At 46.5% G+C, this 16,227-nt stretch overlaps 1 protein-coding gene across 6 annotated transcripts in view; it reads right to left on the bottom strand.

Moving 5' to 3' along the window:
- The window catches only part of NRP2 (neuropilin 2), an 88,955-nt gene that overhangs the window by 51,312 nt on the left and 21,416 nt on the right, over positions 1 to 16,227 (bottom strand). For all 6 annotated transcript variants that reach the window (XM_056496365.1, XM_056496363.1, XM_056496366.1 and 3 more), the window contains exons 3-7: positions 8,764 to 8,945; positions 4,322 to 4,552; positions 3,643 to 3,798; positions 1,605 to 1,774; positions 437 to 592 (exon numbers count right to left, since the gene is read on the bottom strand). In XM_056496365.1, coding sequence (XP_056352340.1) covers positions 437 to 592; positions 1,605 to 1,774; positions 3,643 to 3,798; positions 4,322 to 4,552; positions 8,764 to 8,945 — 895 coding nt within the window. The remainder of the gene's footprint in view (positions 1 to 436; positions 593 to 1,604; positions 1,775 to 3,642; positions 3,799 to 4,321; positions 4,553 to 8,763; positions 8,946 to 16,227) is intronic.

The raw sequence follows: 16,227 nt of genomic DNA on the forward strand, positions 1-16,227 counted from the left end.
TGCAATTGCCTCTTAGGATTTGTGCCCTTTCATTTCCAGGCCTCAGTAACTCCTGAACTACAGTTTCATGTGGTTTTGTGATTGTTAACCCAGCATGCAGACGGGTCTACGACCATAAAAGCTCAATGAATCTTATATGGCAAAACACAGGCTGTGTGTGTTATTTTCTCCTTCATTTGCAGTCAAAGAACAAACTCTCACCACCACGAAAGATGCAGCAGCAGTCAGCTTTTCCAAGGAATAGTGTTTCCTCATTGCTGTGCAGAGGAGAAAGGACTATTTCTGTTTAGAGCATCATCACTTTTTTAGCTGTCATCAGAAAAAGGGTCCCTCATGGATTAAACCCTTTGAGCCTGCAAAATCTCTCAGTTCTCTTCCCTCTTGTTGGCTGCAAGACTCACCAAGGTGCAGGCAGAAGAGACACAAAGGACATTACCTTGTGGTTTTTCCCGTGTCGGTACATCATCCAGTCCTCCCCATTGGTGCTGACCTCCAGCTTGTAGGTACGGACATAGTAGCCCTTCTGGGTTTCTCTTGAGATGGCACCCTGTGTGGCAATGGCTGTGAGCACAGTCAGGAAGTGGAGGTCCACCTTTCCAGAGGAAAAAGGGACAAGAAAGAGAGTGGTGACCACCTGAGAGTCCAGAGTGGCTAATTAGTCCCTCTGTCTCTGAAAAATAAAAAGATCCAAATCCAGCCTGTCTCACTCTATCTGTGGGTGTGCAGTTCAACAGCCACAACCCCTCCCAGGGTTGATTTCAGCAGAATAGAACCCTGGGACAAGAGTAGCTAAGGATCTTGGTGTCTGTTTATATGGAACCACCACAAAGCCTTCTTCCTGCCTCAGAGCAAGCAATAAGATCTGCACAGAAGTGCACCTCCATTAAAGCAGGACAGAGACTGACTTTTCCCATGTAAAATAAAAGCATGATATCCAATTAGCAAGTGCTGCAGCTCTTGGTTTTCCCTTGCTGGGTTTTTTTTTTGTTTTGTTTTACAACATGGGTTGAGAAAGGTCAGCAGAGCTGGCTTAGTAGCCCTGCCATGAATGAAGAATGAGATGTCTGCTGGAGGCAATGACATTCAGCACCTCCTGCTCGTAGTGCCCTTTAGCAAGCAGTGTCTCCCGGCGATGTGACACAGCCAGAAGCTGTGTGTGGACACACTGTGGCTCTAACCAGCTCCCAGGGAAAGCCTTTGCTCTGTCAGCCCCCTGCCTGACACCAGCCCGCTCACGCTCCCTGCATCACTGATGAGATAAATATTATTCTAGTTGTTTTTCTAGGCACCCCCTGGAGACTTTGGTCCTCAGAGCAGTGGCAGAGTCAGTGGCCCTTGTAAGTGGCAGAGGTCTCTCAGTCTCTGTCAGTCTGATGGAAAGTCCATCAAGGTTTGGGCAGAAAGGAGGGGGTCAGTCCTTGTGCGGGCAAGCTAATGGGAGAGCCAGCCTGCCGCGCTTCACCGAGGCACTGCAGCTCCCTGCTGCTCGCTCCCCGTGAGCCACAGAGGCAATAAAAAATTCAACAAGCCTTATGGTCAAGGGTCACTTTAGCAGTGTGACACTCCATTTGGTGGGGGAAGAGGAGAGGGGGCTGGAAAGGTACCTGGAGGTACTCTTTGTTGCTGTCTACATTGGGGGTCCAGCCGTTGTCGTCACTGTTGAGCCGGCTCTGCTGGGGGGTCCATCGCCCATCTGAGTAGGTGGAGGAGGCACTGATCTGCATGTTGGAGATCCTGCCAGACTCCATCCCCAGAGGCACATTGCACTGAAAGTCTAGAGCAGGCACACACATACAGATTGGTTTACAGTCTTAGTACTTCACCCCCAAGTGAAAGGCAGCCCTGAACTAATCTCTTCGGCTAACCCTGAGCAAAGCTGCCTGTCTGGAAAGATGAACAGACCTGCACCATCTTGCAGGTTTTGTGTGTTCACAGATGGCACCGAAAAATTATAGCTAGGGCAGCTTTGTGTTTACATGGCCCTCTGAGCACTAATACAGTCTGGATCTTTCTCCCTTTTTCTGTCCTCTTTACCTTCACTTAGTTTTGACACAATTCTGTCCCTTCCCTCCCTCCACTTCCACCAAGATGTTCCAAGTGCCCTTGCCACAAAGTTCCCATCTTCTTGAAGGCTGAAATCTTAGGTGAAATCTAAGCACTGGCAAAGCAAGGAATACAGACAGACACATTAGGAAGGTGCTTCCTGTTGCCAGCAGGAACGTCAAGGATTGGAATGGGCAGCTCTAAAGGTTTTGTGTGCATGTGAGAGCAGGGATCCACATGTGTATGTGTTTGTGTATACCTGCATGCATGTATATCTGTATGTGGTATCAGCTCCATAGGGACTAACCAGACAAGATTATGAAAGACACTGCTATGCCTTTCTTTGGATCTCTTCACTTCTAAGGCTTTAAAAGTCACAATTAGCTCAGTTTTATGGCACATCTCATCTATTTTATGGCAGCTGTGCTGTAAAAACAATAGCAAAGAAAACAGTGATAGAAAATACTGCATGGGTCCAAGTGTGCTGCTGCTGTAAACCAACGGGGCTCCACCAAACTGCCTGTGTTTTTAATGTGGCCAAGTCAAGCTTGGGTGGAAATGATGGGCCAAGTTAGGATGTCAGTGCTATTATTAACGTTTCAGTTTACACCACCATAAATGAGAACAGACCTGGCACTTTAACAAAGGCTCTTGTGCTTGATTTCTCAAGCTGTGTGTTCAACACCTTATTTCCAAATCCAGAACAGAAAAGGGATTAAAGAACAGATCAACTGAGTGTGGCAATAGGTAATGGTGAAGAGCTCATGCTTGAATGTAACTCTCACAGCCTCAGCAGAACATCCCTTAATCACAGAGTAAGAGGTTGTAACCCTGCTGCCCTGGTGCTGCACAACCCCTACTCTACCCTACTCTCTGTCTCAGGCTTTCAGTGGCAGGTCTCCTTCTCGGGGACTGAGGGGTGTCCTGAAGGCTTCTTCTGTAGTATGAGAGGTTCACTGTGAACAGAGGTCAAGAACAGTAGCTCTGAGGGAAAAATACCATGGGAAAACAAATGGAACCTTTTCTTGCCTGCAAGTGTTATCACAAAGAATCAAAATGCTTTTCATTCTCAGAACACACAACTTACTTCCTCACTCCACATCAATTCACCTCCCCTATTAAGGGTTATAAAACAAAATTTGGCTTGAGATTCTTAGAGCTTTAAGCAATCTTTAATTAGACAGCCAAGAAATTCCAATTTGTGGTTTGGGACAATGAATTTCTGGAAAACTAGAGAGAGAGAGAGTGTGCATATTTCCTCCCACACTTTAATGAATCTGCTGCACATGCTGGGCTGAAGTCTTCCCCTAAATCCTTTGGGCTGAGCACACACATGAAGGATTCTAACCCAAAAGGTATTGAAGAAGACTTCACAAGAAAGTGAAAAGTCAACAAAAGGTCAGAAAGTGAAATTCTTACTGAAATCTTGCTTCTAACAGAAATAGACAACAGACCTAAGTGAAGCTGCTTTCTACACTGCTGGTGGAGAACCAGCCCCTGGCCACACTTCTGCCTGCTTCACTCTTGCATATGTCAAACTGGGAAAGATAGGGAACACAGGGGACACAACTAAGTCATACACACACGTTACCAACTTACTTTCTGGGACTTCCTGGTGGATCAAGTAGTACTGAGCAGAGAAGCCGTCCTTAGCCACTGCCAGGTCCGTGTGGAAGGTGAGAGAGAGGACGCCGGTGGTTGAACGGATGTCTGATGGCATCTTAGCACCACAATACCTGCCTATCAAGGGGCCAACTGCAAAAGAAAGAGCAGGGAAGGTAATGCCTACTTGTCCTCCTGGGTCACCAGCACACTGCTGGATCAGGATAAAAAACACAGGCTTTGGGGATGGGCTATTTTTTATATCCATCAGCCCGGTGCCATGCAGTGCATAAATACCCACTGCAGCAGCATTGCTCTGCAATTGCTGGGAAATGCTCCAGAATGCTCTGTTTATCAGTTCTGCTATAAAGCAGGGAGGTTCTCCCATCATTCCATGAACCCACTGCCCTTCCCTGAGGGAGAACTGCTGGCGTTTGGAGTATCTCATGGGGCTTTTCAGATCAGTGGTTACAACAGAGCAGTAGTTTGTGGTTTAATGGATGCAGCCTTCTGCAGGCACACCGTCCCCAGGCTGGCGATGGAGTGCCCTAATGGCAGGCTGCAGCCACTTTTGAGGTTAGGCACCCCTGGTGCTCAGACACAGGCTGCACAGTTTTGGAGCTCTGTGAGACACCAGGAAGGGTCAAGGAAAGCAGTGCAGCACCCTGTGGCTTACCCTGAGGGATGCCATCCCAGATGTCTAGCCAGTCATACTTGCAGTCTCCTTCCCCTGACTGCAGTGGGTCATGCTCGAGGTCAAAAAGCACAAAGTGGAGGAGGATTTCTGTCTTTGGCTTGGCTATGATGGTGAAGATGCAGTCCAGGTTGTGTGGATACTTGTCAGGGAAACCTGGAGACTCAATAGTGCCGTTGGGGGCAGTAAAGTTTCTGGAGCAGTCCTCAGAGCCTGTAGTAGCAGGAAAAACCCAGAACCTTCTTAGCAACAATGAAGCTTAATGCTAGTAACTTGACACTGTGGAAACCCCATTCTTAGTTTGGTAGGGTTGTATATTCACTTCTGGAAGTGTCCTGCAGCTCAAGAGCGGTGGTAATTATTCCAAGAAGTGAGAAGGTGATTTTCAAAGCATTCTACATGTGGAGAGACAAGGTCCATGAGGCCACTGTAGTGCACAACATGGTTCAAAATCCCTTAGAAAGCTTTGCAGACATAATCTGTACATCACTGCTGATCTCCTGACACTTACCTCAAAAGCAGGACTAGAAGAGTGATCCTATCCAAAGCCATTGCTGTGATTTGGCAGGCCAGCACCCTGCCATGTCCCTCAAACTGATGGTGGTGAGCAGGGAGGCCACACCAAGCTGGCCTGTTTTCCCCAGCTGGCTCTTTCCACTCTAACCTGTCCCCAAATCCTGAACTAGACCTGTGTGCTGCTCCAGAGCCTGCAGAGAGGCTGGCCAGCACACAGGGAGCTGCCATCCTCAGTACTCATGACACAGCTGTACCTGCAGCCATGCGGACAAGGCACCACAGCAGCCCCAGGTCTGACGGAGGAGCCCTGTTTGGGGAAGGAGCTGCCTGGGATGGGGCAGTAAGGAGTAATGGGATGTATTCTTTTTAGAATGGGCCAGTCTCCTGCACACTCCAGCCTTCCAGCATAGATATCTGTGCCCCAGTTTCCTCTTGAGAAAATCCGGAAGCACAAATATTTACACAGTGAAAGGGCCAGCGGGAGGGTGCCAATGTCTCCACTGTTTGCTGCAAACCTTTGGGAAGTGCACAGCTAGCCTGCAGCCCCTCCAAGACCCACATAACGGACAGGGGCCAGCTCCAGCCTATGCCTCCACAACATGGCCACATTAAGAGTGGGGATAACAGAGGCTGTGGCAGGGGGGTCTTGCTGAGAGCAGGAACAGAGCCCTCTTTTCAAAGAATGAGCCATCCACACCAGATATGCAAGTAATTTCTATCCTTAAGGAAGACCTTTGCGTGGTGGGGAGGACAGACAATGTTGCCTCTTATTTATTGCTGACCTCAGCACTGGCCTCGGCTGCAGCCGGGCCAGCTCAGTGCCCCCTCTCATGAGCCAAGGTGCCTCGGGGTGCTTGGGGAGAGGGGAATTTGTGTCATATTCATACCACGGTGACTTTGAAACCCTTGCCAGGACAATAGGCAACAGAAATCTGCAGCCTGGAGCTATCAGAGGAGAAAGGGGATGTTAAAGAAGCTGCTAGCCACTGCTGCAACCTGGCACTAGCATTCACAAAGGCTTCTGCTTCATTTTTACTGGGACCTTCTCCTTCTCCTCTACAAACTCTGTTGCTCCAGCACTTCCAGGCAGCACAAGCCTTCCCAGGACTAATGGGAGACTTGTTATTCAATTCAGCATTAACCTACGAAGTCAGGCCAGCAGCCCGCAGTAATAGCAGGATCTTGCACTGCATTATGCAGTGCCTGGCTGGAGAGCTACTCAGGAGAGGCTCTTAATTGACTACCTAATGAAGCAGCCAGCTTTTCTGGTGTGAACCTGTGGGGTAAAATGCAGAGGCAAAAAAAAAAAAAAAAAAAAAAAAAAAAAAAAAAAAAAAAAAGGCAAGCCAAATACAAATCACAGCATAATGCCATTAACAGGCTAAGGGTGTATTTCACTCCAAACAACCTGAAAGATGAACAGATAAACAGTGAAAATGACACAAGCTCCGAGCTAGGGAGAAAATCAAAGGCTCAACACAGAGTAAGGGACTGTCCTCTAGAGACTGGCAAGATGTAACTATGTCACCACATTAGTCAACAGTTTCCTCATGTGGGGCTCTTATCACATTTGGCATCTTTGTCTACATTTTGGCTAATAGCAGCAAACACAATGATCAGCTTTTTATAAGGAAGCTGCAGATAATCAACGGGAGTCATGCTGGCTTCGGCAGCACAGGCCAGTCTGAGAGGAGACTTTGATGCCCAGCACCGGAGAGCTCAGGCCAGCCCTGCCAAACTGACTCACAAAGGGAGCAGCAGGGAGGCTGGACCAGCCAGGGCAGGCTCTTGTCAGCCCACAGACTGCTGACTGATACCCATCAGGGGATTCAAACACTGGTATGTGGTTGTTTGTATGCAGATTGCTCCTCTCTCACACTGTGATAAGGGAAATTTAGCATAAGGTGGGGAAATAAATGCTCCATTGAAAAGAGCTGGTTTTTAGGTCACATTTAAGACAAAAGGAATCTGCAGCCACTGTTGCCTTTACTGCTGTGGACAATGACAATCTGATGACCTTTAAAGCTTGTGACACCCTTGCAGGTTTGTGACAGCTCAGACAGAAACTTGGCCCATGCCTGCCTGCCAGCAAAAGGCAGGGTTTGCTTGTACTGCAGGAGCCCTGCAGCCAGCACTGCCCACCCTCCTTTCCAGAGCCCTGGCTGGGACTGGGCTGGGCTGGGAGCACTCCAGGATCACGGGCTCATCCGCACTCCTGTGCCAAAACCTGCCTTGCCAGGCTTGATTTCGTGGGCTGTGGCTGTAAGAAAGTGTGGCTATTTCTGGAAAGGATGGCTGCCTACAGGGGTGGGGGTGGCAAAAGGAGCCCTAAGCACCACTTCAGACCTGAGGACAGTACTGCAGGGACTTATACTGAGGGACATCAACTCAGCTCCACCCTCCACCCAATACCTGCTCTCCAGATCAGCCCTTGATTCCTCTCCCACCCTCCTTCCCAGTAACAATTTCTTTCCTCATAGATTTGGTTCCTTACTGGCTCCCAACCAGACCAACAGGGTTCCTGCCTGCCATCCCTTCCCACAGCATGACTGGGCCACCTCAGCCAGCCAGACCACCCCACACTGCCCTGAGTCAGGGACAGACCCAGTGTGAGGTCAGGCACAACCCAGCACAGCCTGCTGGGCTCACAGGAGACGTGAGCAGGGAGACAGAGGCAAGGGGGGCTGAGGTGGGTCTTCCCACCTGCATTCCTTGTCATCCTCTGTGATGGCAACTGGCCTTAGCAAACCCCAGTACCTGGCTGAATCGCTAAACTTTCAGGAATCATCTGAATCCTAACAGTGGAGGTGAGCTGGCTGCACAACAGCTCAATGGCCAGTTATGCAGTCCAGGAAACTGCCAGCTTTCCTCCTCCATCTGAACCTTCACACATGTCCTGTCCTCATTGATTCACAGTGACTTTAGGGAGTCTCATTCTCTTGCAGCAAAGTCTCCACATTCACACCTACCTATGGCCAGGTTGTGGGCTCTCTGTGCACCTCTGCATGCTCCCAGCTGGCCCAGGGCCCCTGGGCACTGCCCATCTTTTCTTTAGAGAGGCTGGATAAGCAACCCTGTCGTGCTCATTTTTTGTTCTTGCCATGGAGCAGACATTTTTTATTTTTTTTTGTGCTGAATGCAATGACTAAAGCCATGTGTGTTTTCTTCCAGCACACCACCAAAGGAATGTGGGCACAGGGCAGGTGCCCACTCAAAACACTCTCCCGCTCCCTCAGTATGCAGGCACACCTCTCTCACATGCACACAGAGCAGGGACTATTTTTTCAAGCCTCTTTCTCCCCAGGCAGAAAATTCTGGCAAATATTTAGACAGAAACACTATTAAAAAGGCTTTGAGCAGATTTTTTCTTTCCTCAGTAATAGTTCAGTATTAAACAGAATTATGAACAGTTCCTCTTACACCAGCCAGGAAAGGTGCTGCCTCAGACTTTGACAGCATTGCTGACAGCAATCACTTGAAAACTAGAGCTCCCCAGTTACAAACACCACATTCATGGAGAGAAAACACGGCATCACTGATCAACCCTAATCACAACTCCACAGGAGGGGGAGCTCCATGCACTCCTAACAGAGGGACAATCCCCTTTTAGCCCTAACAAGCTCTGAACATCTCAGGGAGTAAAGATATATATTTCTAGTTCTCAAATACAAGAGAGCATTTAAGGAGGAACCCCACTCTAATTGCCACACTGTGATCCAAAAATGCACTGTCATGTGCCACCAACATCTTGGAAATGTGATACACAGACTTGCTTAAATTTAAAAAAAAAAGTCCTTTATCTCTGGAAAATATGCTAGAAATCACATTGAAAAGGTGGTCAAAGGCATCTCCAGATGAAGATAGTTGTGTCAACAGCCTGGAAGTCAGGCACTGACTCAGACACTCACCTGTCTTGTAGATCTCATAGCGCAGAGAGAAGCCGGCACCTTGCCGTGCGTAGTCTGAGGTGAACTTGATATAGAGAGAGGGGCCAGAAGAGATGATGGTAGGAGGTGCAATGTTCCCACAGTGCTTGCCCAGCAGGTCTGCTGCTTCACTGTCCCCATCACGGATCTCGATGTAGTCGTACCTGCGGAGGCAGGTGAAATGGCAGGGAAACCATCTGTCAGGGACGTGCTTCAGGGTGCCAGGCACAAACAAAAACCACTCTTGGTATCTGTGTATTTCACAGAACTTCTTCTAGACAGGTACCTGGGACTCTCTTATTCACACCACACCACAGACCCCAAAACACTTTTTCTCTTTTATCTATGTTTAGGTCTTTTCCTCTGCTGCCATTCACATCATTAATTTATTGCACATACATCTGCTTCACCTTCGCAGCCAACATGCAAAATTTAGGACACGCTTTACCTCCATTTCCACAAAACTGGCAGGGGAGAAACTCAGATACAACTCTCCAGGGGCTGCTCTCCTCCCCTGACCTCTCTTCTGAATTGCCATTGTGCTGTTTGGCAGAGCTCACTTTATTCCTGTATCCATGCGGGATTTGGCCAAGCACATACCAAGTGTGAGATTGTCAATGTTCAATCCATGTGAACAGGTAGCTATTTTGTACACTGACACCACATTGGTCCTTTAGCAAGCATGGCAAGTACACTCACTTAGCACGTGGACATTAATATTAATCTCTTCTATTAAGTGCTAATGAAGATTTTCTGTGGATGAGAAGTTTTGTGTAAGAGCTGGGTACCTACACTCATTATTGCTGGTCTTGCACATCCTGTAACTGCAACCTGCCTTTGCTAAATCCTACTTGAAGGTGTTCCATCTGTCCACTGGCCTGGGTATCTGACTGGTCTGGGGGAGAAATATGTAGGGTTAGAAGAATTGCCTCCTGGTGCAGAGACAAAAGCTTTTGCAAAGCTTGGTTGGAAGGCAAAACTGCCACAGATCCCTTCATATTTTCTAGGCCATGAGTAGGCAAGGTAGTAGTATCAGGCTCTGCGTGCTGTGAAGAAACAAACAGCTTTTACGTGTACATCTTGTTCTTCAGCTGCTTTCTAACACCCACGCTCTCCCGCCCCTCTCCTCTCTGGCCAGCACGCTGCTATTTACAGAAACTGACCATCTCTCTACTACTGTTTATTTGCTTTGTATCAACCTGTTTGAACAACATGCTACAGCTCTTCTTACGGGGGTCAGGGAGGAAAAAACCATTTCCAGGCTGCCAGGAATCTGCCTTTATTCTTTGTCACAAGATCTTCTGTTTGGGAATGGAGAGTTGAAAGGAGAAGTAGCTTGCTGGATACAGAATGATCCTCATGTGACTCATTCCCGTTCCTCAAAGCACATATCGGCGAGCAACAACCTCAAAACAAACTTGCAGGGACTTAGTGTGCTCCTCCACAAAGAAAGATGGCCCAGACGGCTTTGGTTTCACTCCTTTCTGGGACTAAATCAGGCTGAGAGCCAAAAGCAAAACGCCTGCAGATAAAATCCTGTCTACACTGGACTGAGCACTCAACTAGCTGCAATCACCCAGCCTTTAACTTCATTACAGGCTCAACTGGCTTGGCAAAGGTGAAATCCAAGTGGTCTTGAGAAGTGGCACTCGAAGAGGAAGAGCATTTGGCTTAGCTGGTGTGTGGACACACAGCAATGCAAATGAAGATCTGCTCCCCCGCTCTCTCCTCAGCTCTGCCTAGCCCCTATCACCTCGTGACCCCGTATTACCCTGACACCAGTCAGCAGCACCCTGTGTGACCCCACTAATGTCCATCATGTGTGGCTTCACCCTACCATCTCTCTAGGGAGGAGGAACATAGAAGGCAGTGTTAGTGCTTTTCTAAATAGAATTTTTTCCTCCTTGTTTGTCTATTTGTTTAAAGTAGTACTGAGCAAACAGCGGGGACATTTTGTTCTCTAAATAACTACTTGCTTTCAGCATGCTTGCAGCCCTTCCACATCTGAAGTGCACATCTGTGCCACAGAACTACTGGCTACTAGTGAAATTGTGAGTATGTGGCAAAAAAATTAATTTGGCAAAAACATAAATGTTGGCAAAACACAGTTAATGGAGTGGGCTATAAAAGCTGCCATTTTCCTGCACAGGCGGAGGTTAGCTGCATCCCAGGGAATCACATCTGTTTGTGTCCTCCTGGGGTTGTACCTCGCCAACACAGTACATGGCTTCAGCTATTTGACTGCAGTGATCACAGCTTCTGCTACAGCCAGCACAACTAATATCCTAGTGCTGTCCACATGGCTCCTCAAGCCACCCAGCTCGATAGGAACCCTGGAATTTCAGAAGCAAGTCCTGCACAAAGAAATTTTTGCTTATTGAATGGGTGACAGACTTCCAATAATACATACAGTTAGGGAATATTGCAATCTGCTCATAGGCAATCTGCAAATGGAAAATTAAAAGAATGAATCTAGTAAGTAAATCATCAGGAAATATTTGCCTCTTTAAATTAAGCCCTATTTGGCTTCATTCAAGCATCTAGCTCAGCTTTCTCATACTGGAGCTAATTCTTAATAAATCAAATGTTAAAAACAACTGAAAAAAAAAAAGCCCTTACAATAAGGTCAGGAAATAATTTTTGCCAAATGTAAAATTAATATAAATGTGTAAGAGTTTTTTCCCCTAGTTAAAAAATCTTGGTCCAAGGCCTCTGCTCTGCATGAGGCAACCCTTTCTTAGGGTCATATAAACAGAGTGTGAACTGTGGAAGTATTACACTTGGGAGATAGCACTTGCCCAGATGAGCAGAAGCCCCACTTCCTCTCCATCACAGCAATTAAGCTTTAGGCTTTCAAAATGAAAAAACACCAAAGACATCCATGCTAAACTTCCAAACTTCAGCAAGAATGCCAGCTAATCCCCACCACAGATCCTCTTGGAGCCATGTGCTTCAGCCATGTCCATGCCTTGGCCCTCAAACAATCAAACTGATAAACCCCATTCTCCTCATCATGGGTCACTGGACACGTTACAATCCAGGTCGGCCAAATCTTTGCTCCTGTTAAGCTTAATCATGGTTTCTAGACTTTCTTCTTCCCTTGTGAAAAACAAGAAGCAAAACTGGAAGGAGGAAAACCCAGCCATGCTTTCTATTCTAACCATTTCATTTTCAGATAACTACGGCCTAGGGCACAGTTGGGTGGGACACATTTAAGCTGCGATGATGTTCAAACTGTCTCATACAGTACCCTGCAATTTGCATTTCACTCATATAACCAAATCCATTGTTTCACTCAACATGCACCAAGATTCTTGTGGGCTGACCTCTGGCATTACCTCCACTGGGAAAGCTGCCATCTCCAAGCACATTTCATGGCCACTTCTCCCTACCTAGGCATTGCTCCAACGAGCCAAGCGTAAACATGTGAGGGCAGGGTGCAAGCTCTGTAACCCACAAGTATAACCAATTGATTAACCAACTCTTCTTTTGCAGGGAAGGTGACCACAGTTGGCTTCTCATCCAATGGCACAATGGCAAGATATTCTGAGCTGCCACTTGAGTGAGAATGCTAGTGAGTTGGTTTGAAACCACCTCAAACAGCTTTTCACGAGGGAGTTTTGAGGCTGGGAGGCAATGCTGAAGTGCTTTTAACTGCCCAGACAATGGAGGCTGAGAAAGAAGGGAAATACAAGGCTTAGATGTTCTTCTTGAAGTTGTTTAACAGAATTAAACAAAAAATGTACATTGCTTACAAATATTGCTGCATTTTAATTATAGATTTTTTAGTAGAAGGTGCTTTGCTGATGTTAAGAGAGCTTTTATAAACCAATTATAAAGCACTTCTACAGCCTGTATTATTCATGCTTGTTTGCTTGCTTTTTCCTCCAGTCAACCTCTCTGCTTCCCAGGGTTTCCTTTCTATTTTTCCTAAGTCATTTTGCTGCTGGCTCCCCAGATGAGATGCAACAAAGGCAAACAAGCCCCAGCTGTAGTGATTATAAGAGGACCTCCAGCTTTTCAGTCCCTTTCTGTTCCAAAATAGCTAATCTCCTCCCTGGTCATTGAGCTGCTCTCCATGGTCCCCTGGGGCCAGGACAGACCTCCCAGGAACTCACCCAGGCACTGCTGAGCTCCAGAAACACTTCAACCTATCTGGGAAGCAGCATCAGAAAGCCTGTGACATTCCTCTGGGTGCTCCTCTCCAGAGGGACACTCAACACAAAGTGTTTAGTGACCCATACTGCTGAACACAAAATCAACAACCCCCTTGGCCTTCAGCCCCCAGTTCCAAGAGATGCTGAGTCCTTCCCCCCCTGAAACATGCTTCAGGGGCATTACAGGGACATCAGCTTAGGATAACATGAATAACAAATAATTCATATGTTCTCAGCCATATCATGAGTCCTCTGAATACATAAACTTGTGCAAGCCTTGTTTCAAAGCCTAAGGAGGACTGGCCAAGCTCTGACCTAGCTGGCAGCTTTCCCCTGTCTCTCTCTAGAGCTATAATTTGAAGTAGGTGAGGACTTATGCTCAGCAAAGCTCAGTTTCCAGTGCTTGCCAGGACTGGAGAGGGAGGCAAGGCTCTAACCTGAACTTCCCCAATGTTTAATTTGGAGCAATTATTTATAGGCGTTTCCATGGGGCTCATGACTGCAGCTGGCAAACAGTAATGATGGGATTCTCACGAGACCCTGGGAGGTAGGAAGGCAGAGAGGAGCACTGTCTGCCCCAAGGTCACACAGGAAGTTTGCAGCACAGCCAAGAATAGAAGCCAGTCTTGACTGGAGAGATTATATTATATTGGAGAAATCTGGCCTAGATAGACAGGGAGACAAATAGGTACAGACTGCATGCCAGCAACCCTAAATTTGGGAATGCCCAGGGCTGACTTGAGCCTTCAAGACCTCTGATCTGCTTGAACCAGATATCACTGTGTCTTGAATGCATCTGCTGAGGAGAGGAAGAGAAACTGCAATTCTAGTGAAATTTAGCAGGTGCTGATATTCTGCAGGTGGCTGGGGAAGGCCTGTGCTTAGCCACAATGGCAATTGCTCCCCCTTGAAAAGGTGATGGGGGGTTTGTTTCTCAGAAATTGTTATAAAAAGCATAAGATCTTTTGAACATCCTCTAAGAACAGGTAGTTTCTTAGAAATTAAACAGCAGTTGCAGTATAGAGATAGTTAAATGATGAACCAGCATCTCTGTGCCTGTTGTTCAATCAAGAGGTGACTAGAATTAATGTCCATTACATACTATCTGACTTAGTCAATTTTTCTGTGTCACCATCCATCTTCATGCTCTTTTGTATGCCACCTTCCAACCAAATCCTTATTTCATGGGTGGTTACATTGTGAAAGACAAAAAAAACTTTTCCATATTGTTTACACAATCCTGAGGACATACCCTTCAAAGGTTAAATTGTTCCAGAAGCTACTAAGGACTTTAAAATGACTTTTTTTTTTACAGCCATAATAGCAGGCGAGCACCACTGATGAAACAAGAGCAATGAAGTTTGATCTTAGCTGCCAGCCCTTAATCAGAGTAATTAATTATAAATACAGCAGATGAATTGGATTCTCCTTTGACTTGAACTGGTTTTACACATGTGTAACTCATCATTTTAAGGGTAATCACTCCTAATTTATCCTGGTGTGAGAAGAGAATCACTCCTCATAGACACAGGCCCTGATATGGATTTGTGCACAGAACTAAAAATCCTGTACCATGTCTAGGTTTAGCCAACTAAACGTCCTCTGCTCTCAGTGGAAGCAGGTTTCTCACACCCAGCTTGGGATGGGATTAATTGTTCTTCTGCACTGGCAACAGAAGTACTTTAAATCACTTTTACTGACTAGACCTGGGCTTTGGGTGTCTGAAAAATGCAGAGATGAATCTGATCTCAGTCTGAACCCTTTGGGGCCATTTTTGCCTATGCTGAGGCAAAATATGCTCACAGAGCCTGCCCTTGTTTTGCCCTTATGGAAATAACTGACTCTGGCAACAACAGAGAGAAATGGGCTATAATTGCTCTGAATCTGAAGGGATTTCACTGGATTTCAGTGACTAAAATGACAAAAATCCAATGGCAGCAGGGGGAGAGCTAGGCTGGTGTGGGGGAGTGAGGGGGCAATGGCACAGGCAAAACTGCTTAGGATTTCTCTGAAGTTTGTTTTGAATTTGTTGTATCCAATTACGTCTTGTGTAGTCATAGTATTGTGGGGAGTTGTAACCATTGTACTGTGCTTTGGATTATTTTCTTATCTCCTCAAAAAATCTAACCAGAATCTCTGATAAATTTAAAAAATCCAGTTATCCAGTTAAAGGGAAAGAAAAAAGTTCAAGAAAAGGAAAAAGGAAAAGAAAAAGAAAATAGAGGAGGAGAGAAAATAACCCTATTAGATTGAAAAGCTTCTTCAAAAATGCCTCAAAGACAAAAAATGGAGACTATAAAGAGCCTCTATTTCTACTCTCTGGGTTGTTGTTTTCACCCCCTTACAAGCAGTGCTGATGGGAAGAGGCTTTCAGCAGTTACTGCTAACTTATGTGGGGGGGGGAAGGTAACCAAAATACTTTGTGCAAAGGGAAGAATAAAACATGAATGCAAAGTGCTCCTGAGACAAGTTCTGATTCAGGAGGGAGCCTCAGCTCCTGGCATGCTGCTGCCCTCCCCTGAGACAGGAGAGCAAAGGCTCCCCGTGCCTTTCCCTCCATCCCCAGGCTGCCTCCCTCAAGCTGTGCTGCCAGATCTCTGCAGAAGGGCGCCTGGGGCTGGAGCAGTGCTCTCATCTGGGCCATGCCTGGAAAAACAACCGTTATATAAGAAAAGAGATGTGCTAATGTGCACTTCGGGGGTTTTCTGCAGGCTGCTGTTCAGGAGTTACACATGGCTGTTTAATTTTATTTCTGTTTCCAAAACCATCTCTATAAATTCCTCGCTCTTCTATTTTTAGCTACAGGGGTCTTTTGTTGCAAGATGTCTGTGGTGTTCATTGGTGGGGGGAGAATCATGGAGAAATTGGGAATAACATATATATAAAGCATGTTCAGGATAAATCCTCTTTCCATGGCATTCTGCCTTCTGTTTCTGCTCTAAGGGAACTGAAGCAACTCATAACCCTTTCATACCCCAAAAAGCAGGACACTTGAGAAAATGCATTTGCACTTTTCTCCTTCTGCTACAATCCATCTGTGGAAAAAATTAAACTTCGGTTTCTCTGTCATTTTACTGTCACCACTCACAGGCACTTGATCACTAACAGAAAGAAAAAAATAAATATAATAAAAGATAACAACCACAAAAGGAAAATTTACTGCCGGAAAGCAGCAGAGCAGGCAGAAGGCAAGGGCAAATGCTCACTTTGATCTCTTTGCAGTGGGGGGACAGATTTCCCTTTTCTGCTGGGATCCAGTGCCTGATAGCCCAGGCAGTAGATGGGGATG

Source organism: Oenanthe melanoleuca, chromosome 7 (genome assembly GCF_029582105.1).
Source record: "Oenanthe melanoleuca isolate GR-GAL-2019-014 chromosome 7, OMel1.0, whole genome shotgun sequence".
Lineage (NCBI taxonomy): Eukaryota > Metazoa > Chordata > Aves > Passeriformes > Muscicapidae > Oenanthe > Oenanthe melanoleuca.